The 23,984-nt window shown below is 40.7% G+C and overlaps 4 protein-coding genes across 7 annotated transcripts; 3 read left to right on the forward strand and 1 right to left on the reverse strand.

Annotated features, from left to right (window-relative positions):
- Positions 1–1,906: 1,906 nt before the first annotated feature.
- nectin1a (nectin cell adhesion molecule 1a) lies at positions 1,907–12,445 on the reverse strand. 2 transcript variants are annotated; one of them, XM_026327518.2, is made up of 10 exons: positions 12,006–12,445; positions 6,377–6,489; positions 5,540–5,798; positions 5,207–5,324; positions 4,862–5,043; positions 4,633–4,750; positions 4,282–4,433; positions 4,031–4,163; positions 3,861–3,918; positions 1,907–2,931 (listed from the first exon to the last, which is right to left on the reverse strand). In XM_026327518.2, exons 1-10 carry the CDS (start codon positions 12,055–12,057, stop codon positions 2,614–2,616), a joined length of 1,503 nt encoding a protein of 500 aa, XP_026183303.1. In that variant the 5' UTR covers positions 12,058–12,445; the 3' UTR covers positions 1,907–2,613. The 2 variants fall into 2 exon arrangements, with proteins under 2 accessions (XP_026183303.1, XP_026183304.1); XM_026327519.1 differs by lacking the exon at positions 1,907–2,931 and adding an exon at positions 3,051–3,430.
- A 2,209-nt stretch (positions 12,446–14,654) lies between these two features.
- On the forward strand, positions 14,655–16,356 carry LOC113143154 (thy-1 membrane glycoprotein). The gene is made up of 4 exons (XM_026328624.1): positions 14,655–14,785; positions 15,330–15,387; positions 15,515–15,841; positions 15,968–16,356. The coding sequence occupies exons 2-4, from the start codon at positions 15,351–15,353 to the stop codon at positions 16,063–16,065; spliced, it is 462 nt and encodes a 153-aa protein (XP_026184409.1). The 5' UTR covers positions 14,655–14,785; positions 15,330–15,350; the 3' UTR covers positions 16,066–16,356.
- A 1,058-nt stretch (positions 16,357–17,414) lies between these two features.
- Positions 17,415–21,574, forward strand: bud13 (BUD13 homolog). Of its 3 annotated transcripts, none has more exons than XM_026327497.1 (11): positions 17,415–17,563; positions 17,727–17,814; positions 18,262–18,346; positions 18,416–19,054; positions 19,211–19,255; positions 19,621–19,916; positions 20,028–20,136; positions 20,355–20,493; positions 20,585–20,766; positions 20,859–20,940; positions 21,151–21,574. In XM_026327497.1, the coding sequence occupies exons 1-11, from the start codon at positions 17,424–17,426 to the stop codon at positions 21,242–21,244; spliced, it is 1,899 nt and encodes a 632-aa protein (XP_026183282.1). In that variant the 5' UTR covers positions 17,415–17,423; the 3' UTR covers positions 21,245–21,574. The 3 variants fall into 3 exon arrangements, with proteins under 3 accessions (XP_026183282.1, XP_026183283.1, XP_026183281.1); XM_026327498.1 differs by having other exon boundaries at positions 18,416–18,742; XM_026327496.1 differs by having other exon boundaries at positions 18,416–19,255.
- Positions 21,575–22,200: 626 nt separating this feature from the next.
- On the forward strand, positions 22,201–23,858 carry snrnp35 (small nuclear ribonucleoprotein 35 (U11/U12)). Its single transcript, XM_026327871.2, has one exon. It carries the CDS (start codon positions 22,334–22,336, stop codon positions 23,039–23,041), a length of 708 nt encoding a protein of 235 aa, XP_026183656.1. The 5' UTR covers positions 22,201–22,333; the 3' UTR covers positions 23,042–23,858.
- The last annotated feature ends 126 nt before the right edge of the window (positions 23,859–23,984 follow it).

The following is a 23,984-nucleotide window of genomic DNA, read 5'->3' on the forward strand; positions in this document are numbered from 1 at the left end:
AAAACTGAAAGATTCCCCAGAGCTTGTGTCTTTTCCTCTCTCTGATCCAGAAGTTTCTTGGAGAATCCAGCCACAGGCACTGACTTCATTAGACTAAGAGGACGAAGGGACGGAGGGTCACTAAACTGATTTGGGATCAATTATTCATGTGTTTTTCCTTTCTGTCTGTCCCTCAGTCCCTCTTTGTTTGTCATCCAGGGTTAGAATAACACGGCAGCACTGAGCTAATCTATTATGCAAGATAGATGCATGGGTGGACAGGTTATCCTCACACACACACACATGCACACACACACACACACACACACACACACACACACACACACACACACACACACACACACACACATTAACTAATAGGTGACATGCACAAACATTCCTCCACATGGGACTTTCTAGTTAATCTACACTTTAATTCAGCAGTCGATAGAGTAAGCTGTGATGGACTGGTGACCTGTCCAGGGTGTACCCCTGCCTTCCACCCGAAAGAGAGCTGGGATAGACTCCAGCAGATCCCTGTGACCCTGATTAAGGAATAAGCAGGTATAGATAATGGATGGATGGATGGATGTTAAGAGTAAGACACATTGAGATTCTCACAGAGGTTTTATATTAATCGCAGTGTGCTAATTTTCACCCTGTTCACACTGTGGTGTTGTTGATAAAAGCGGGAGCTTTGATGAATGCATCACACAGATGCAGCAGAGGCATATTCAGTCAAGGGAATAACATGACATGAAAAGGATTTATGTTTTCTTACATTATATCTTTTTAACTCCATGTTGCCGTGTGGAGAAGCTTAGGGACAAAAAGATGTTATATGCTAGACAAAGAGCAAGAGGTTAAAAGTGATTAGGGCAAAAACACTCATTTATTTAGTTGGGATGAGAACACTTCTCTTTTTCATGTCATCTTGGATGAATTGTAATATTAAATGCTCCAGATTGAAATTCAGAGGCCACGTGTAGACTGGAGAGTGGAGTAAAGTCAACTGATGGGATTAGGAATAAAATAGATTTCGAAATCTGCCATCTCACAGCGATTTTTTTCTTTTCCTTACAACATGCTGTGATCCCAACACTCTGCAGGCCGTTCCTTAAACATGCAAAGCTGCAGTGTCCCATTAAAGAGATGCTGATCTTGCCTCTATGCATAGTTCACCCCTGAACCAATAATTTTAATTAGTGTTATACTAAGTGTTTTTAAAGATTGTTCCTGTGAATAATGAATTTCTTTGTTTATAGCAGAGAAACTGGAGGTGGTTGAACCATGCGTATGTAACGTGAGATGTTTGTCATGAATGAATGAAGCACTGAGATCAGTTTTCCTCCCTTGACAGGGACAAATACAAAGAAAAAGGTTTCATATCTATATACAACTAAAATCCAACAACTAAGTAAAATTACACAAAGAAAAACATAAAAATCCTTGAAAATTATCTTCAGTAATTTGTCAAACAGTGGGAAAGGATTTTTTAAAATGAACATTCTGTGGATAGAACCCAAATTTAAATAGACATGAATGTACTGTGTCCTATAGAAATGTTTTTATAAAACATTTTATACTGATCTGTGTGTGACCTTAGAGCACACTCACATTGTAAATCTTGAATGACTATTTAAGTTTCCTTCCTGGAAAGCAGGACTGAGTAAAGCGCTGTGGTTTAGTTCCCGATCGTCAGGTGATACTGTAGCTTCTGAATCTCAATCAAAATGACACCAGGCAGAGTTTGGTTGACCCCACTGATGGAGGCAGCGCCTGAGATCTGCTGTGGTATTGATCCAGTACATTTCTTTAAAAAAGAGAATGCATGAGGTGAACAACATATTAAACTACCACTTTTTAGGGTAAAGACAGAGGGGCAGCACCTGCAGTTTTCAGTGTAGCAGTAAACAGCTGGTACATGTTTAAATGATCTTTTTTTTTATTTATTTAAATGCTAAACATACAAAGGTTCATCCAACAACCAGCGTCAATGAATACTAAAACCCACAGAAAATAAACATCAATTTTATAAACAACAAACTTTCTTTGTAAATAAAAATGTGTGTTTTTTTGCAAAGAAAAACATAATACAAAATACAAACACAGTAAAAGTATTTAATCAGGACAGGAGGAAAAAGCCAAAAGGGTCTGCTTCTCTTCAGTAAAAGGATTGTCAGGATAAAGAGGGTGGACAATAAAGTAGGAAATTTTGTTTTTTGTTTTCTTTTTTTCTATAAAAATTATACAATAGAGGATGAAGTAGTGAGCGAACCACAGCGGGCACCAGGAGATAATCCCATCCATTCAGTCTGAAGTAATTCCCAATCAAACAAAACATCCATGGAATATAAATTTATTCCAATCAAAGTCAGATCATCTTTAGCTTGACCTTCATCTAAACTAAAACTTTTCAAAACACAGTTCCACAATTTCCCCCTGCGAATGATTATATAACACAGTAACAGACAAAGGAGACAAAATGTTTCCAAGCCCAACAACAAAAGCTGCATTGTCTTCTGACCTCCAGAGCTGTCCACAATGGTTCAGTCAGTACAGAGACGCAACCTGACAGTCCAGGTTTGAACAGATTTTTCCAACATTAGAGTCCTATTCCGCCAGAGTCACGTTTCAGACGTACTGCTCTTTGGGAAAAGTGTAGGCAGCCACCCCGGGGGGAGGGGAAGACAGGCCCGACACAGCGGGGTATTTAAAGATGGCTGCGGTGTGTGAAGGAGGAGAGAAGGTGTTTTTTGACATGGTGGTGGTGGTGCTGCTGCTGCTGCTTCCTGTGGTTGGTTGTGAGAGGTAGGGGTGCTGCGGCAGGAATGTGAGAGGAGGGTTGATGGGAGGGGAGTAGGGCTCTGGGTAGTCCTCCTTGTTACAGGCCAGTCTGTAGCTCACGTAGTCTGCTGTGTTTGGAAGTTCTTCATAAAATCGTCCTGAATGCTGTGAAGAAATGAGAGTTAGTCTATTAATACCTGTGCTCTTCAAATGTTAGGTAACTGGAAATACTATTTGATTACAGTGGCAGATGTTTAATAAGGAAATGCATTCACCACATTTGTTTGACCTCAGTGACGCAGGGCATTAAAGCCTTTGCAGGAATTCATATAAATAATATATAAATATATAAAATAAATAATATATAAATAATAAATAATTCATATAAAAAGTGTGTGATTAAAAATACTTAAATATTTCCAAATATTATGAAATAGTTTCGTAAATGATTCTGACTACAGAGAACTGTTCAACTGTAATTTGGAAGAGACAAAATCCTGGCGTTTTTTTGTTGAGTTCAGTTTTAATGAGTGATGGGTGACATGATTACACCTTCTCATTCTCATACAACAGGTTTTTTTTTCACTACAGACATTTTGATTTGTAATGACATTAATGCTGGCTTCCTTCTGTTCAATTGTCCCAGTAGGTGATGACATATGTCCTGCAAAAAGCAATTCATTTGGTAACCATATGGAGTACTCCAGCCTGAGCAGATGTCTAATCAGTCAGATTGATTAAAAATGTCTTTGTGAGTGTGAATTAATATGAGCTTTAAGACATCAAAGAGAATTTCAAAAAGATTTCCTTATAAATACAAACCCTTTGCAAAAATATCAACATGATGACAGAGCATAAAATGTTAAATTATCATAGGAGATCAAATTTATGAAATTACCATAATATTGATAAATGATAAATGATAAATACTACTAAACCTGTGTATATAATGACGAACACAGCAGAACACACAAAATGTACATGGAAAAATAAAGAAATTTAATGTTAAACAATTATAGGAAAATGAATGACTTATTTGAGTAGACTGGTAAATCTTTAACATGTGTAAATTGCAAATATAACACATAGATCACCTGGATATCATCTCCTGGTCTTTTTCTTATGGGCTGTTTTCTGGATGGGGAGTCATTTCTGGCAAAAGAGAAAAGGAGAATAACAGATGCACAACGTGGATAACATTACGAAGCATGTTGGCACAAAATGTGAAACAAAAGGAAAGAGCGATAATGGACTGTTTACATACGAGGAGTTGTCTTTTGTACTTCTTATTTTCAGCACCAGGACCGTGATGGTAATACCCATGAGCACTCCAGCGGCCAGCAATAGGGCGATTACGCTGATGACATCACTTGTTGCGATCTGCGGTAGTGGCTTTTCTAAGGCGGAAACACAAAGAAATATTAAGTCAAACAAGCATGTTCCTTGTTTTGCAATAGCTTTTAAGGTGAGGCAGGAAAAAATGTGCATGTATGTACGATACTCGTGTAAGCGTACCTATGATGCTGACGTCCACAGTGCCCGATCGCGTCCCGATGCTGTTGGTTGCATCACACACATAGATACCTTGCAGGTCATATGTGACCGGGCCTTTGAAGGTAATGATGTTGTCTCGGATCTCAGCACTGTTTGGGATGGAACCATTAATCCTGCAGAATATACAAACAAAAAAATACAACTCACAATACAATTGCAAACTCTCCATACTTATACTGTAATTTAAAGCTTACCCAGGCACTTCAAAGAAAAACAATAAGCCGAAGTGATGTGCAGTAGGTAAACCATGTTTCACCAATACACATGTCAAAGAATCTACTGAACAGCAGACTTGAACAGATTTGTACTCACATTCTCCACTGGTACAGAGAGACGGCTGGGTTGGCATCAGCTTGGCAGCTCAGCTGGACGTTCTCTCGGTTCAAGTACCAGTTCCCATCAAACCCATCCACTGAAACATCTGGCTCATCTGTTGCACATGCAAGCACAGACAATTAACAAAAACAGAGCCTGTAAAATTCAGTTCTTTTACCCTGAACCGTACAGTTTGCTTGTCATGTTGAGAGTGAGTAGGACTTACACTGAATATCGAGGGTGACACTGTCAGTGAAGACCTCCTCATTGTAGGTTGTGACACAGGTGAGAGTCTCCTTGTGTGTATCTCTGCTGGGCACTAAAATGTAGTCACTCTGAACTGTGAACGTCCCGTCTGAGTTTCTGTACTCTCGAGTGGTCACTTCTCCCGGCACCCTCGTTTCCCACCTGGAAGTGATGCACAATGTGGATAAGAACAGAGCAGAGCAATCAAAATTTAGATGGTGTAGTAAAGCTGGGCTTCTAAAAAAGGAGGGTTAATCGAAGACCCTCCTCGTCTTTCACTAAATCATACACGGACAAACACACACACACACACACACACACACACCTGATGGCACCAGGTGGTTTTCCATTAGCAGAGACGCAGGTGGCCACTGGTGTTTTCAGATTGGACGAGCGAGCCACCAGTGTCGGCGTGGACAGGCTCATCTGAGTTGTTGGGCGAACTGAGAGAATGAAAATGAACAAAAACAGTTGGTTTGGGATGAAAACGTTTTTGCAACATGAAACTAGAGTGTAGGATTTTATTATTAGTATTATTATTACAACCTATTTCACTTTAAAAACCAAAACTCATCTATCTGGTTCCCTGAGAACATCCTGTCTCTTATCTGGATGTGACCTGGATCCTGAAGCCCAGATGGTACCACATCAGTCTTACCAAAGACAGTGAGGTTTACAGTGTTCTCTCGGTTCCCTGCGGGGAACGTGGTGTATTCACAGATGTACGTGGCCTCGTCAGAAAGTCGCAGTGAGGAGAACATGATGGTGGTATCTTCGAGAGTTGGAGTTCGCCGCCTCACTGATGCGTTCTTGAAGGTGACACGGTCCCTGTAGGGCGGGGCCACGGACACACCCAGGGATGGATTGGCGATTGCCACATTCTGCTTGGTGCCATTCACCAGTTTCTGCCAAGTGACCTGGTGAAAGAAGAAAAGACCAATTGGAAAAAGTTAACAAAGGAGGAAGAGAGTGAGGATTCTGACCTAGGGGGTGTGTACAACTGCACGACTGTAGTTAAACAACAATGAGAAAAATAAACAAACAGTATGAATGATAAATGTGAGACATATCAGGGAATTCAAACTCAGAAGTCTCTAGTGATGCATGCAGTTATAGTTATGCAAAATAATGATGGTTTTATCACTACATGGTACATTATTTATATTTATTCATGTATTACTAATGACTAAAGCCAACCAAAGCAAACCCCAGAAGACAAATTTACTTTAATTTATTTTGGTGTGCAATAAAAAATAGTTTCCAAAGACTTACAGTGTTTCATCATTAAGTGCTAATGCATTTCATCATTAAGTGCTAATGCATTTCAGAGTTTTTAATTAATGTGAATGCCTTATATCCTCTAAAAAGATGGGAAGTCAACTTTAGCTATGTTATTCGTAAAATTGACTACAAAAAAGAAACATCTGTCAGCAGTGCAAAAAAACAAAACAAAACATATGCACATATCACCATGTTCAGGTAAAAGACTGAATACCTGGGAGATTTTGACAGGCGGGGAGCTGTTGATGAACCGACAGCGGAGATCCACTTTTGAGCCAACATACCCCCATTTCCCATCATCCATTTCTACAGTCTGTCCATTTATTCCTGGTTAAAGACATGAAAACACTTTCACCTACAAATACACAGACTGGCAGCACCAGAGGGGCTCTAAGCTGTGCACGGTTAACACGGCATGTTAAGCTCATAAAGTAAGCTGAGCTGTTAAAGGCGATACATTTTAGCTGCAGGAGAGGTGAGCTGAGGTCATAGGTTGTGGATTACACTGAGGTATAAATAAGCACAACTTTTTGTGACTTACTGATTCCCTTTAAACATATCCACAGCAGAGCACATCCATTTCCCGTTCGACTTCTGTTTACCAGTCTTTGCCAAATATACTGTGAGTAACATTCAATTCAATCTGGCAGGTTAATAAAGAATAACATTGTTCTTATTCATAGAGAACAATGATGGTACACTGAACAAAACAGCCCAGAACAATGGCTGCTCTCATTCACACACTGCATACAAAGAGCCCTCTTCATTTTAGTGTGGCTGCAGCTAAACAGATGGAAATGCATCCAGACATGTCAAATGCTGCCAAATATTATTGCTGTATGTACTTTAAAAAGGTTCTGATTACTTTGTGTTTTTCAAATCTAGGAAAATTGTCACTTCTTAATGTTTTTAATAAAAATTTAACCTAATATCTTTATTTACAAACTGGTAAATGGTGACTCATAATGCCGAAATAAAAGCTCTTCAACATAAAATTACCAGTCATCCTATTATAGCTCACAATAAATATAAGACACTGGGTTGGCAAATATAGAGTGATATGAAAACTTTTCGTCACTTTTGCTTCACAGTAAATGATTATGGAAACATGTTTTGATAAGACCTTTACGGATTTCCGTACACAGTTTGCATCAGTTGGCAACTTCAGTGGCATAGAAAAGGCCCCAACCAGACAACTGGAAGGAAGGAAGCTGAAATCAATGCTGAATGTAACCCACACCCAGGGGGCTTTCCATGTTTGAAATATTACATTTTTTTAATGATATAATGAGATGACATGATGCCAGCTTATGCTTCATCAAGTAGTCCAATATTTCCATGTTAGAAATGGAGGAGTATTGATCGGTCCATCAGTGTTGTCTAGTCTCAATCAAAAACACCCCAGGCTGGCCGAGCAGACATCAAAACTAAAACCGTTCACCTTTTGGACAAGGTCATATCAGTGTTTCTGTCAAAGCTGCATCGAAGTTTCCTCCATAATTTCCTCCAGGTTGAGCAACTGGTGTTTTTTGCGCTGTGTGGAAAGGTGTAACAGTGATTAAGAGAGGATTTATAATAAATATTTTAATGTTTTCATGTGTTGCACTGGCATAAGTACTATGACACTGTGATTTATCATGAGAAAGCGTACCAGCAGCAGATAAATCACAGATTAAATTCATTGTTCCCACCATTAAACAGTTATTACAACTCTCAGACCTCTGAAAAAGAAGACAGATGTTTTGTTTTCCATTTCAAACCTATAGACACTATTGTTACTTCCCCTAAAATGAAATGATAATCTTTCTACATCCAAACATTAAGATAAAACCTTTGAAATACAGATAGACTCGTACAGTCCCATCTGCACTCGTGACAACAAATCATCAAAAATATGACCAACATCACATCACAAACCACGAATTACACGAATTACAGCCTGATCCATATGTCTTTATGATATTAATAAATGTAGTAGTTTTGTATTGGAGTAGGAGTTCACCGTTACATGTCCACCTCTATAAATAATTGTGTGTTTGTGTGGATCACTGGGAGAGAAGCTGGCCAGCAGTGGGAGTAGATTACAGCATTTAGGATATTAAAGTGCATTTGCAACAGAGAATTGATGGTCCATTTGCTGCTGTACATATGGACAGATCACAGTTATAAAATGTTTTTGCTGAAATATTGTGCATATGTATGCATGTGTCTTTTTAAGCCTCCATTAAGACAGTCAGTATAAGGTTTTAAATGTCTCACCAGTATAAATGTTTTCACCAGTACTACAGAAATATTTAATGGCATCACGGTAACTGACAGTTTCAGTCAGACAATTTGAGGCTCAGATTGATCAGGTTCTACCTTATCAAAATAGTAATCTATTATTTTTTCAGTTCCCAGTTTCTTCAGTTTACATGACACAACTTCACTCATTTGGACAAAACGTTGCAAATCAATCTAACCTAAGCAGCATATTTCATTTGCCCCAAAACACTGGCCAATGCAAATTAAATCCATAAGTTCAGAACATTTGCACTGAAGAAGCTGACTGGGTATGGAGCAAAAAGGTCTGTACCTCTACAATATGCTAACTAGGAAGTGTTCAACCTAATTTTATATCATACTGACTGTCCTATCACAAAAAAGGAACAGATCCAATTTTTTGGTTTACTACTGAACAACAAGAAATTTGATCATAATGATCAGTATAGTTTAGACCAGTTAGTTTGGCATTTCACGTACAGTTTTACACATACACACACACACACGTGTATTTTGTTTTCCCCATATCTCTCCCAGCTTCCTCTTTTCCATTCACATTCTTCTATTGTTTAAACAATAGGAAATGACCTAACCAGGCCTCCGGACAATAATCCATAAATAGCAGCACACAGGCGAGAGACGACCATGGGAATGAAACAAAACAATAGCGATGTTGTTTCACACTTGAATGAGCAGCATGTAAAAACAGCAGGTGTATCCCAGCATGGTGCTTTAGGCTTTTTCTTTATGAATGGGCACCCTTTCTTTCGCCATCACTCAGTGATAAATTATTGTTAACCTTTACATGTTTGTAAGAAGATGGTACCAGGTATTACTGTAAGCTGTTAGAAAAACGATCACTTTACTGAGAACACTTCATTGTTTCCTCATACTTTCTGGTAAAGCCTTTAGACTTTTTTTTACATTTGCTGCTGGTAATTCAACCAATACTCAAAATCTTGGACACATAAAATGACGGAGACTATTTTTAAAGTTTAACTGCAAATAGCTATAACATCAGCAACAAGTCAGTTTTCCCAGATATTCACAAATATGTGTCATATTAAAAATTGGAGGCTGTCACCTCCTTGTCTCTGCTGGTGCTGTTCTTAATGATCTCAATGTTAAACCAAACAAACTGCATCTTTCAGCTTCTGTCACTGCAGATACTAAAAAAACAGACTTCATGCTACAGAAAGGAAAATGAAAAACACAGAGGAGGGGGAACACTGGGAGAAGAGGACAGATTAACTGTTTAATCTTTAGGCCATCGTATGTGTGATTGATCTGGGATTACACACTGTGTTTGTTTCTTTGGCCTTGTGACTTAAAATGCTTGAATGAGAACCAACTCACAAATATGTACAAAAACAGAGAAAAACACACAATACTCAAACTATACTAAAACTTTTAGAATTATTTTATACCACTAATTGACTTTTACATAGTAAATCTCAACAGACTGCAGCGTGACAGCTAAGAACAAGATTTTTACCAACAATATAAACTGACCTTGGGACATCCACGTTGCAAAATTACACATGCTCCTGTCCATTTCTGCCTGATTGAAACAGAGAAAACTTTTTATTTCATTTTTTTATCCCCTAAATCAATTATAATCTCTCATTGTTTTTGATTGGGATCTACATGCACATGTGTGTATGCATGTGTGTGTTTGTGTGGGTGTGTAATCTTTGTGGCACTGCAGGAATACAGAGCGTGTGCCTGGCTGGCGTTCAGCAGGCAGCTCACAGGATTATGATAACTGTTGCTCATGCATCTGTGTTTTGGGACATGAAGGAGAATCTGAACACAAGAGGGAGAAGAGATGGAATAAAATGAAGAAAATATCTGTTGGGGGGAGGATCTGCTGGCTGACAGACGAAGAGGGGAACAGAGGAGGCGTCTCTGCACAAAAAAGACACACAAAAGTAGAAGAGGACAGAAGGCCTGTGTGTTTGTGCTGGATTATTTCTCTGGGGTAGCGTCTGTGCCATCCAGCTGTGGACAGTGGATTATGCAAAAATTCATGATATCTGTCAGTCGGCCTTTTTCTGTGTCTTTCTGCAGAGGGTGATTGCAGATTTTTATGCAAAGGGGGAAAACATGTCAGTGACTACCTGTGACAGCACTGGCATCAACCCAGTGGCACCATACAGAGGCAGACAGACTTGCGGAGGTGTTCTAAATCTGCACCAGCCAGGAGAAGGCAGACATGCTGCAGCAGGCTGGGACTTGGCAGAGATCGTGCTGTTACACCCTTCCTGCTCCCTGTGCAGCTCTAATCCACAGCTTTGTCCTTCAACATGACAATCCCACACACATGGCGCCGCTTCATACTCACTGATAACGTGTACACACATGTATGCACAGCACCAAATTGCTGCTCAGCTGGCACGGGGGAGTTGGCACTGACTGAGTCAAAAAAGCAATCACAGCAGATGTCACAGTAACTCAACACATCCATATGCTGCCATGGTGGCTTCTGTCATTACGTAATATGTCTAACACTGCCGCCCCCATTTTATTACACAGCCACAACTCTCATGACAGCTGTACGTTTGGCCCCATCTTAGCGCGATTACACCGCTGCACCTGTTACAATGGTACATTCATTCAACCAGGCACATACACATCACAGAAAGATGTCGGGGATGCCATCTGCAGAGGCTGGGCACATCTTAGTGTGATTACAGCAGTGCACCTGCTGACACCAGGCCAGTTTATTTGGACACAGCAGACTGGTGAAATTGGCTGATTTGACTTCTGTACTGTACGATAAAGCCACATAACTGAGACAAAGGAGAAGTTAATTTATGGGAACTTTAGTTTCAGGGATTGAATAATCATAAAGGGCAACTTTTTTAAAAGGCCTACATAATGGCCTGGCAACCAAAGCTTACTAACCATTCTAATTTAGTAAGCTTTGGTTGCCAGGTTGTGAAAAATCTTACTGACATTTGTAACTGCAGACATGGTGAAAGGATTTTTCACAACCTGGCAACCACAATGTTGACATAATTAAACAGATCTATAAACCAGTATTAAATTACATAGCTCATTTAAAACGCATAAGCCTTTTATACAAGGGTTTTCTTTTCCATTTTATAACCCGTAAGTCAGTTGAAATGATCTAATGAAATAAAAGTGTGACGATTAGTGATTAGTGATAATGATACTGAATGTAGAATAGACATAAAAGAAAAGATGTCATTACCTCTAACTTTCATATTCATTTTAAATAGAAAATCATTTAGGAAAAACTGAAACTAAGCTGAAACTAAAAACAGCCTGTTTAAACTGCCAAACTCACAACAATAAAAGATGGTCATGAATGTCAAGTTGTCGACAAACAATGTGATCAGGCTTTTACTTTGCTTTCTACTTTGAATCTATTCATTACTTTTAGTCAGACTGCGGTAGGTGGCTTTGTACTACTGTACACTGAATGAACATACTGAATTGCTCTTTTGCATATTTTCACTTTCAGCCTCTTCCCTTCGTCAGTTCTGCCTTTCACCTGGATTCCCATCCCCAGTGTCACATCACTGTAATTTAAGAGGAAAAGAGGAGCAGCCAACCTGGAATAACACAAGTTGTTATCAGGAATATCCACAACCCAGCGTTTTCCATGCCCAGACCAGCTTCTCGCTGTGGTTAAATTCCCAGCGTGCGCTCGTTTTTTTCTGCCTCCTGCCTCCCGGACTGGACGCACGGCAGCAGGTTCAGCTTCAGCACCGTCTGTCAGGGTCCCCGTCAGGTCTCCATATATGCGACAAAACCGAGCCCCTCACTCTCTCCTGGTTCAGACTCTGTCAGCCTTAAAAGATGTGTCAAAGTTGTCTGGGCACCTTGTGTCACTTTTTCCGTCTCCCACTCTAATTCCCGACTTCCCCGCGTCTGGTAACGGATCCGCAACCGTGTTTGTCCGGCTGAGGCTTGGCGGGGATAAAGCAGCTTAACGCGTGGGCAGATTATTTCCGAGATAGCCTATCCCCAGTCCCGACCAACTATCTGTCACTGTGCGAGGGCTGAACTGAGCAGAGCGCCAGCAGCCTGGTGTGCACGGTTAGGGAAATGTCGCAGTCAGCCTATTTTACATGAGCACATTCAATAGACGCAATTAGGGGCCCAGACAGAGTGTGAATAATACGTAACTTTAATACCCAGGGACTGGAGGGCCCCTACACATATTTGTCCTGATGCCACTGTAAGATTTGGGGCCTTGACTACAATGCTGGACGACTTGTCAGTTTAGAAAACAAATGAATGGAGGATTAAGGACCCTGGGGCCAAATTGTGCACTAAATAATTTGTGGTCTGGAGTTATTTAATGTGTGCTTTTGATTTCATATATTATTTTTCTTCCTCTCCCTGCTTATATCTGGTGGCCCTATAGGGACAAAGGACATGCCAAAGTAAAAGCACAAACATTAGGAAGATCCAAAATCCAAAAACACATACAAAGTTTAAAGCATAAACACGAAAACACACTGGAAATTTAAAAACACATGCAAATGTCAAAGCACATGAAAAAAGAAAAATCCTGCAAATGTTGAACTGCTATACTGAAAGTGCTCAGGGACACTAAGGGCAGTGATGAGCTCAGTTCCGACAGGCAGCAACAATACAAATACTTCTCAAAGTTTATGGCTCTCTAGTCAGTCTAAGCATCTAGCGTCCCCCTGTATGTGTTTTATGGATTTGCATCGTGTTTCCTTAATGTTTGTGCATTTAGTTTTGCACATACTTTTCTCCTAGGGGCCATTGTGTTTAGGGCAGCAAAACTACTTGGAGTTTAGGTAACTAACAGGTTGAGACAAACCGCAAAGCTTTATTTTTATAAACTGGGTGTCATCCCCAGTATCATTTAAAATATGTTTAGGGGATCTCAAAGAAAACACAACAATGTGAAAATCATATGAAGTGGAAGCAATCCGTAGTGAGTAGCCTATGTGACAAAACAAATGGGTTGAAGTTAGTAATTACAACTATTTATATACTGTCCACAAAGTGCTCATTGTAGAGCTGGACAAGGCTGCAGAAAGGCCACAATCCAATAGCAACACTTCTATCTGCTCCTTTGTGCAAAGAGGAACAGGAGATGCACTGACAGACCGCTACAAACTGCCCTCCAGCAGGCTACTGGTGTGATTCTCAGAAATGAACTAATTATATAAAGATTCATAAAATAATAAATGTATTAAAGTAAACTAATAAAATCTATCTTATGACTGTGCAGGAGCTCACTGATGCCCTGATCCAGGAAACCATCTGCCGACTCATCGTGAGCATGCCCAGACATTGTTGGTCACACACACTTCTTAGTCCCATTATGAGTTGCTGAGATGAAAGTGATGCAACTTCAGTTTGGTTTTGAATACAGGCCTCTGTGGATTGATGATCATTATGTCATTTTCTTCTGAACAAATTATACAGTGTGCATTAGTAAAGACTTCCATATAAGACCCTATGTATAATTTAAGTTTATAGCAGTTTTATGTTTTAATTGATTTTGTTGTAGTATTCAGTATTTCAAAAAAGTAAACGATAAATGATGAAAAAGGTGTATGATGTAGATGTTTTCCATGTTGGGAAACCTACAGTCACAGTAGGTTTGCTCATATCCATCACATACAGCCTCTAAATTTCACATTGTAATTTGACAATTGATGACATCCAGCTTACTTTGTGAAATTCCTTTTATTGGCCTTTAGGTGGAGGCATTGAGCTCCTGTAAACGTGCCATTTGAGTGCTAGAAATTTCTAAGGGAGCTCAAATCTGATGGCGTGCATTGATTCTGTGCAGACATGATGTCTATTAAATGAGACATCTCTTTATATTGTCGTAAATTAATATAAGGTAGTCAATCTTCTCCACAGAAGGCAAACTATAATCTACTTGCTTTAAAAACTCATGAGAATCAATCTTTCTGTGTGTCATTCATAATATATAAGCTGTTTTCCAAGTAGAAATCAGAGGGAGAATCCCACATAAAGAGACACTAAGGGGAAATCAGGACAGGAGAGGTCTGGAAATGACACAAAGGTGAGACGAGGAAAGGAGACAAGGTCACAACACCCTGCTAGTAAAAACAATGACGCTAACCCAATTTTGTGTCAGCCTGCCTCCCTGATGTCCTCCGTCAGCCACTGCAGTGGAGAAAGACGAATCAGCGCTTTGTGCTCCACATTTATCCCACCCACTCTGTCTCCACCTCTCAGTACCGCTCCTACTTTGCCTCCGAAGTGCGATGATCTGCAGTGCTGCACTCTGAGGCAACTATACCTCCAGCTGTTCCTTATCCAGACAAGAGCTCGCAGGCAAGAGCTGCTACATCATCTGGGCGGTAGACAGGAGGTAAGACTCTGGAGAGATGTTTAGCTATAGGTTAGGAAATAGATATGAGGGCATCATATTGGGATGATAAAGAATCTGCTAGAATACGTAGCTATGAAGGGCATAACAAAAACACTTTTATGTAGAGGTATGTAAACATTAGTGTAAACATTAGTCCTTATCTCAATATTACAAACTCATTATGAGATTCCAGATAAATGCATGAGTGAAGGGCACTGGATAATTATGAGGAATAGTATAATAAACAGACAAAAAAACAAAAACAGAAAGGTGTAAACATCTGTGCCGTCTTTTGCTCTGAGTCATGCCCAGTCATTGTTTTGGCCACAGGTGGACTCTCGTCACGTTCTGGAGGCGACTATGAGAATATTGTTTACAAATTATATCAGAGAATCTCTTCCTTGCCAGCTCATATCCCAAATTACAAAGTCATGCCGGCTGTATAAAATGTGATTATTTGATTATGTAGATTTGCTTCCTTCCTTCCTGTTTCCTGTTGTTTGTCTTGTCTTTCTCACATTTCTTCTTTCTTTTTCTTAAAAAGTTGGATGGGTGCTTCTCCATCATGCTCAAATCTGTGTTTGTATATGGAGTGCTGGGAGGTAAGAATTTAAGAATTTTTTTTCCTGATATTTGGAGGTTTCTGTTTTTGTGGGAAAACCAGTTAATAAGATTTTAAATTAGATGTATCTCTTTGTATGCTCTTATCCCCTCTGTGTTTTGCCCCAGTGCTGCTGATCCCAGCAAAGTGTAATCCAATCTCAGTGTGTGTTGAAGACGACAAGAACCTGAGAGTCGACTGTCAAATTGAGCCCAAGCCAAACAAAATCAACAGCTATGAGTTCTCTTGGTCCACTGGAACTAAAGAGTCCGTCATTAATACCAATGTGTCCGGTTCATCAGTAGAGAGCCAATTCAAAGACAAAAGCTCTGTGGTGGAACTGGAGCCCCACGGCTACAGAATGACCCTGAAGGACTTCACAGACAAACTCCCACACAACACCACCTACATGTGCAAAATAACTGGGGTGCCTGCCCGAGTCACTGTAGCGAAAGGTAGGTGGATTGATTGTTTGGATTGATTGTTTGTGTGGATTTGAGGAAGTGAGAATGAGAACGAGTGGGAGACAAATTTCAAAGGTTTTTGTCAACTATTTTCATCCCACTTTTCTTCCTCCGCAGATCAACTTGTCCCGTGTTCAGCTGTCAACGTGTTTCTGAAGAGCTCCAGCTCCTGGATCGCTTGTCTGCTGCTATTCTTCTATTGCATGCACAGCTAAAGAAACATGCAAGCTTGTGCTGGCACACAAACACACAAGTCTAACCACGCCTACGCATCTTTTTGCACCTACAAACGTCCTCATAATACCACGTGTTGAAAAGATGTTGACTGCAGCTTGCAACTATGTCTATCCTCCTCTTTTTTTCCTCTCAAGAGCATTACTTAACAGAATTATTGTGCTTTTTACTCCAGAGGGGCACACTGTATTGTATTTGAGTAACTTGCCATGTAAATATTACCATGGAAGCTGCAGTGTTTGCATTCAGTAAAGGGATGCTATTCAAACCCAGATGTTGTCTTGTTGTGAATTCAGTGTTATTGGAACAGAAATTGGACCCAGATTTGAATGATCAGGTCCATCAAGAAGTATGTCTATGCTTTGTAGAGCTATGTCATGCACCCAGGCTCTGTTGTGTTGAAGCAAATAACATACATCTTAGCTTGGCATATGTATATTGTATCCTATAAAGGCACCATATGAGTTGCAGTTGCTTGTCTTCCTGGTTAAATCAGAATACAAAACCCACATCAGCATCAAGAAAACCCACAACAGTTATACGTATTAAATAGTGAAATACATACATAATACTAACTTTGAAGATATATTGCAAATGGCACATACACAAATGCACAGCTCAGATGGTCCAAACAGTTCTATAACACACAACAAAAGACAATAATTCATTTTCATAACAAAAAAAAAATTTTAAAAAATTGCATTGCACTGATATATGAAACATTTTCTTTCCATTTTTTGACTACACCTGTTTGCACAATTTTCCCACCACTTTCATTAGAAAACACCTAAATCATCACTGGTGCAGCCAAAAGGGTTTTTATTACAGCAGACATTTTGCCTTGTCATAGCAGCACTCCATTAAAGATGGGCACATTCAGCTTAAGTCATGCAGTGGAGCCAGAGAGAGGTCTGGAGAGCTTAAAATGGAGATCATCCAGGCAAGCTTCACAGGAATACATCAAAATCACCAGTGTTAAATTTCGAGGTGCGTCCAGATTTCAATCCAATCAACAAACTGTGGATGGAGCTTAAAAAAAGTTGTTTATTCATAACGGAGAGACCTATCCTAAACCTGAAGTCTGTATTTTCTGTAAAAGTGCATCTACTAAGCTTCAGTATTTTGCGGTTATTCCAAAATTTCATTAACAATAACTTTAAAGGTCAGGAGATCACAGAGGCATACAATTTTCCTTGTCTATTAAAACGCTCAACCTGTAATCTAATTAGTTTTTATTTTGCAGGTCAGTTCAAGTCAAACTAGCCTCGCCACTGCTACTTAGCGAAATGGACATTCTTGGCCCTGCGTGGTATCTGTAGTTTTCGATACCATAATAAAGATGGCCGCGTTCACTGCTAGTGGTAAAGATCCAGGAGTATCTAAAGCCGAGTACCTAAAACGTTATTTATCCGCAGATGAAGATGGCAAGAAACCAAAAGGAAAGCTTAAAAAGAAACGGCGCAAGGTTCCCGAGAAAGGGTGAGTCGATAGGGACGTTTTTAGACGCGCTGTTTCCAAGCTAGTTGTGTGTTTTGTAGCTGGTAAGCTAGCTAGCGCTAGTTAAGGTTGGCGCCTTAAACTCCACATTTTGAGTGAACAGTGTACTTATGTACCTAACACAATTTTACCCATCTTATTCAAGACTTAAAATAGTAGACGATGACATAGACTGGACGCAAACGGTGAAAGAAGAGACAGAGATTGAAGAGGACGAAGAGGAAGCGCCAGTGGTAAGAACGTTAGCTGGAGGCCATTCATTTAATTTAGCCCCCTGACTCTTTGTTCATTTATACTGGGTGGCTTATTTTCAATCACAACTAGGGAAAAAATAACTAACAACAACAAAGCCAAAACCCTGGTCATAAGTACTGTTTGGCGTTTGTAAGAGAAAAATCACAAAAACCATTTGTCAGTGACAAAATGGTTGCTGATTTCTTTTAATCAGCTAATATTTGATCATGTCAAACAGTGATGCTATATTTCTTTTAAGATCAAGGTACTTTCTCGCATTGATGCAAAAATCATATCCACTGATTTACATTGTAATTCTGTAATACAGACAGAGGTATTAAAGACATACCTGCCATAGAAAAGCTAACTATAAAATCTATAATGGAAGTAAATTTATTAATGTTATATTGCCTAACCCTAAATGAAACTTCATCTTTTGTACTCAGATTGCTGAGGTAATCGATGACCGACCAGATGAAGTGAAACAGCTGGAAGCCTTCAGAACCAGCAACAGATGGAAAGTGATTGGAGGTAATTGGTTTTTATGAAAAATAAATCTAGGCCTGTGTTATATAAGTGATTATTTACCTCTTCTTTCAGCTGATGAAGATAAAGACACAGATGAGGGAAAAGAACATCAATCTCCAGAACCTGTGACATCAAGCAAAAGTGGGCATGACTCTCCAGAGCTGTTACCAAAGAAAAGGAGACATGATTGTCCTCTCAAAAAGACTCGACATGATTCTCCAGACGTATCTCCTCCCAGGAGAGGTCTCCATGATTCTCCGGACGTATCTCCTCCCAGGAGAGGTCGCCATGATTCTCCGGACGTGTCTCCTCCCAGGAGAGGTCTCCATGATTCTCCGGACGTATCTCCTCCCAGGAGAGGTCGCCATGATTCTCCGGACGTGTCTCCTCCCAGGAGAGGTCGCCATGATTCTCCGGGCGTGTCTCCTCCCAGGAGAGGTCGCCATGATTCTCCGGGCGTGTCTCCTCCCAGGAGAGGTCGCCATGATTCTCCGGGCGTGTCTCCTCCCAGGAGTGGTCGCCATGATTCTCCGGGCGTGTCTCCTCCCAGGAGAGGTCGCCATGATTCTCCGGGCGTGTCTCCTCCCAGGAGAGGTCGCCATGATTCTCCGGGCGTGTCTCCTCCCAGGAGAGGTCGCCATGATTCTCCGGGCGTGTCTCCTCCCAGGAGAGGTCGCCATGATTCTCCGGACGTGTCTCCTCCCAGGAGAGGTCGCCATGATATTCCGGACATGTCTCCTCCCAGGAGAGGTCGCCATGATTCTCCAGGCATGTCGCCTCCCAGGAGAGGTCGCCATGATTCTCCAGGCATGCCGCCTCCCAGGAGAGGTCGCCATGATTCTCCAGGCATGTCGCCTCCCAGGAGAGGTCGCCACGACTCACCAGGAAAATCAGGGAAGAGGCAAAGTAAAGGTGAGTAATGAGAAGTATTTTTTGAGGGGTAACTTGGTCTCATTTTGTAGAGTGCAATGTGGGCCATATGAACAAAAACATCACAACAACCAAATGATCAGTATACAATGTATTTCACATTCACATTTGAGTATTTCAGATCTTAATCTGGATAATAATATTGTGTCATGATGCATGAAAGTATTATTACTGTTACATAATCAGTGATAAATCAATATACTGTGCATTCATATTTTGGCTAGCTTAATGGCTACCTAGTGTTTTTTAACATTACCTTACAGTGCAGCTGACCTAATACCTTCTTGTACATGAGATAAGTAATTTTATTTTTCTTCACTAAATAAATAATTATATTTCTTTGTCAGATTCCTCCCCCACCAAAGGAAAGACCAGCTCATCATTATCAAGTAAAAAATATCCACCTGATCCTCATCAGCCACTAGTGGCAAAGAGAGTTCAAAGCAGACGTAACTCAGACTCTGATCAGTCACCTCCACGTAAAAAGCAACAAAAGGGGAAAGCTTCTGATCAGTCCCCTCCAAGGCGCTCAAAAACCAGACCAGGCTCTGATTCTGACCAGTCTCCACCCAGGAGGCGGCAGCACAGTGAAAAGGACTCAGATGAAGATCTGTCACCGCCTCGTAGACCCGGCCAATCGCAGGTGGGCATACTCAATTTGAAAATCAAACAAAGTTTGATTTGTGTCAGATTGTTTTGTGTTTGCAATGTCTAGTTCATCAGACCCATGCAGTTTTTATTGTTTTCTTTTCAGGGTCAAAGGTTGCTTTCTGGTGGGAAGGCAGGTCTGATTTCTGTGGATATTTTAAGAAAAGAGCAGGAGGAGAACAGGCGTAGAGAAAGAAACAACCAGTCACTGGAAGGTTGGATCGACTTGTCTTTTTTTATTTTTATTTATTTTTAAACTTACTTATCATTAACAGCTGTTTATGGTAGAGCTTATGGGACTTTCCTTGTAATATCTACATGACTCATGCATACTCCATTGCTTCAAAGTTCTTTTGGTCATAGTTGTGATTAATTCTTATAGCTGAATAATGGGATCCTCATTCAGATATGCCTCTTTTCCTGCTATGACTAGATGAGTCCCGCAATGTCCAAACGGTGTTCCGAGACAAAAGCGGTAAAAGGAGGGATTTGGATTCAGAGAGAGAAGAACAGAAGAGAAAAGCTGGAGAAAAAGCAGCAAAGGATGAAAAATACGCTCTGTGGGGTAAAGGGTGAGTACAGAAAATGTATCAGATAGTGTCATTGTAGCCACATAAATAACTGAAATACATTATGTGCCTACATGTTTCAATGTCGTCATAGGTTGGCCCAAACCCAAATGTATCAGCAGAAACTTGAGGATGCACTTCACGAAGCCCAGAAGCCACTGGCTCGTCATTACGATGATGAGGATCTTGACCGCATGTTGAGGGAGCGGGAAAGGGAGGGAGATCCAATGGCTGCAATGCTCAGGCGGAAAAAAGGCCGCAATATCAAGACACAAGGTGATAAATGAGACCTTGGTCCCTGAGGTGACTGATGCAAAATGGTTGAGAATTAGGTATGTATTCTGAACCATCTTTTTGTTGCTTTGCAGACAAGCCTCAGTATAAAGGCCCAGCTCCTCCTCCAAACCGGTTCAATCTTCTACCAGGGTATCGTTGGGATGGAGTTGACAGGTACAGTGTGAATTCAAATTTAGTAGCTAAATGGGATCTCATACAGTTCATCACAGTAAATCTCATGCAGTTTAAAACTAACTGTACAATATTTGTGATCACAGTTTTTGTTTCTACATTGAGCTTTTCTGAAAGTTTACTCTAGTGCATCAAATCGGTGATGGCTTTTCAGGGGAATTAACACCGGAGTTCCGTTTGTGTGTCTTGCAGATCAAATGGTTTTGAACAGAAACGCTACATGCGGATGGCAGATAAGAAAGCCAGCCAGGAGGCGGCATATAAATGGAGTGTCGAGGACATGTAATAGCAATCTGGAATTGATGGATCGGATGCAAAGCTGACCTTTCATCCTCTGCAGAATTAGTTGAGACATAATATTTAATCTGTGCTGTAGAAACAATGGCAGATCAGACACATTTACTCAATATTCCTTGTGTTCTGATGTGGACTGAAAAAGATTTATTTTTACCTTTCCAAAGCAGCACACACTGTATTCAAACAAAGCTGATGCAAACATAACTGTACATAGCAGCAAAGTGACCGCATCTTAATGATTTTGTAATTATTGATTCAATGCTGAAGCATGACAGATGTGTTTTTCACTGTTTTATTAAAGAATGTTTTGTAAAATATTGTTACCTGCATTACCAGTGTTCATATATTCAGGAGCACATTTTCATATTTCTGTAAATGTATAATGGAGCTGACCCTCTCTAATGTGCTGTGCCAGTTATAAAAAAGTCGATCCAATATTCGTTTTCGCTCTTAAGTGCCTGACTTATGACTAACATCTTAATATAACTGATAAGTATGACTGATTACAGCCCATTTTATTTTCAATACTTGTCTGCCAAGCTCCTTACATGCTTACTCTCAGGTCATTATTCTGTTATCCAGTGGGGTGAGGGGCCTGGTGCCAATCCCAGCTGACTGTACGTAAGATACGGGTACACCCGTTACTCACGCTGTGAAATGCAATATCATCTGTGACATGTGACTTTTTTATACTATCTGTTGATAATACATGCTTGTTTATATACTTCCTAATTAGAATACATTCAGTTCCCCGTTTTTAAAGTAGTATCAAAATTACCATTTGTATAATATATTTAGTTCTACATAAGAGCAATTATCTGGAAAGCGCTAGTTTCCAACAGTGATTATTTAGAGACGCGACAAACCCAAAGGGTTAAGTAGGAACCTTTATAAGACAGCATGCTAATACTCGTTTCTTGACGGAATATTTTTGTGGAAGAACGCGACTGCAAGCTGAATCAAAACATTTCACCCGGACTTACGCGGTGTTGTAGGTCTTTCCTGTTGAACGTAGAGAGACAAGCCTATAGTGACAGTCGCAGAAAGCCGTGCATTGAACTTCACTTTTTCTTTTAAAATGGTTGACTGGAGTGCTATAGCGAAAGTGTACGACCCGCTAAAAGCTGGCAGCATCGACGGTACGGATGTGGAGCCTCATGACCGGGCGGTGTGGAGGGCTATGAGTGCCCGCTACAAGCCCAACAAAGGGGTCCGTGGAGACCCCTTGCTCACTTTATTTGTGGCCCGCTTGAACCCCCAGACAACCGAGGATAAACTGTACCAAGTGTTCTCCAAGTACGGAGACATCCAGCAGCTTCGGCTGGTCCGGGACATCGTCACGGGCTTCTCCAAAGGATACGCTTTCATTGAGTATAAGGAGGAGCGGGCTCTTGTGCGCGCTCGCCGGGACGCCAACAAACTGGTTGTGGACCAGCACGAACTGTTCGTGGATTTTGAACAGGAGAGGACACTCAAAGGTTGGGTCCCTCGGCGGCTCGGTGGCGGACTAGGAGGGAAGAAAGAGTCAGGACAGCTGCGGTTTGGGGGCAGGGACAGGCCTTTCCGTAAACCTATTAACCTCGGAATGGGCCCGGTGCAGGAACGGGGAGGCGGGGGCGGGAGGGACTGGGGGCGACCAGGGACGAGAGACAGACAGGACCGGGACCGGGACCGAGACAGAGAGGCCGAGTGGGGGAGCAGAGGGAGACGAGATGACCGGGACAGAGGCAGAGAGAGGGATGACCGCAGACACGGTGGCAGGAGCCGGCACCAGGACAGGCGGTGAAGACCAAAGTTAGAAACCTGCAGGTTCAACAAGTACTGATCTAACCTGGATCAGTTCGAGTCTGTGACACAATTTGATGCACAGTCCAGGCGCCTGCCTGCCTTCCTTTCATGGAGATGTTTTTAAGCCCAGTGGGCAGGAAGAGTGTGTGGCTGATGATCACGTTGTTCTCTGTTAATGAGTCAGCCTGGAACTGTTGACAAAATAATTTTTAGGTATTGATGGTGTCCAGCCAGATGAAGCCTTACAGTGAATAAAATTAACTTTAACCTCCTTGTTTTCACTGTACACAAAATACTTACCTCTGAATCAGGTTAGATCTATAATACATTTTCTTTCTTAATTAAGACAACCAAATAAACAGGTTAAATATGCTTTCAACACAATGTCCTGTGAAAGAAGGTATTTTTTGTTTCTTGCCTGATTGTATTGCAAAAAAATTTTTAAAAAAACTTGCCCCAGCCTACTAAAGGTTAGGTAGAACATGTTTTGTTGTTTTTTGTAGCTAGTGGATCTTGTTTTTCATTTTCAAGACCACTCATTTGTGATAGAATTGGGTTTCTGTACTGTGCAGTACAGAATACATACATTTATATATAGACAAACAAATTAAAATGCATCTTTCAATACACATCATTTGACCTTAAAGTTATTTATCTCTGAGTTGTTCAGTTCTGCTGTGCTCGAGTCCATTGACGCAGGTCATGTTTCAGTTATAAGTAACTGGGTGGATTGGTTTCTTTTGAGCTGACTGCCTGAAGCTATTAGTGTGCAATGTCAGAGGTCTGGCATTACTACATTAAGTCTTATCCGGACTCATTAACTCACAAAAACCTGCTCATGAAATATTTACTGTGTATTTTTTGATCAGAACACCATCACAAGAACAAACTGAGGTTAATATCTATACCAAAATAACAGCAAATACAAAATGATAAAATAA

The sequence above is a fragment of the Mastacembelus armatus genome, chromosome 14 (genome assembly GCF_900324485.2).
Source record: "Mastacembelus armatus chromosome 14, fMasArm1.2, whole genome shotgun sequence".
Taxonomy (NCBI): Eukaryota; Metazoa; Chordata; class Actinopteri; order Synbranchiformes; family Mastacembelidae; genus Mastacembelus; species Mastacembelus armatus.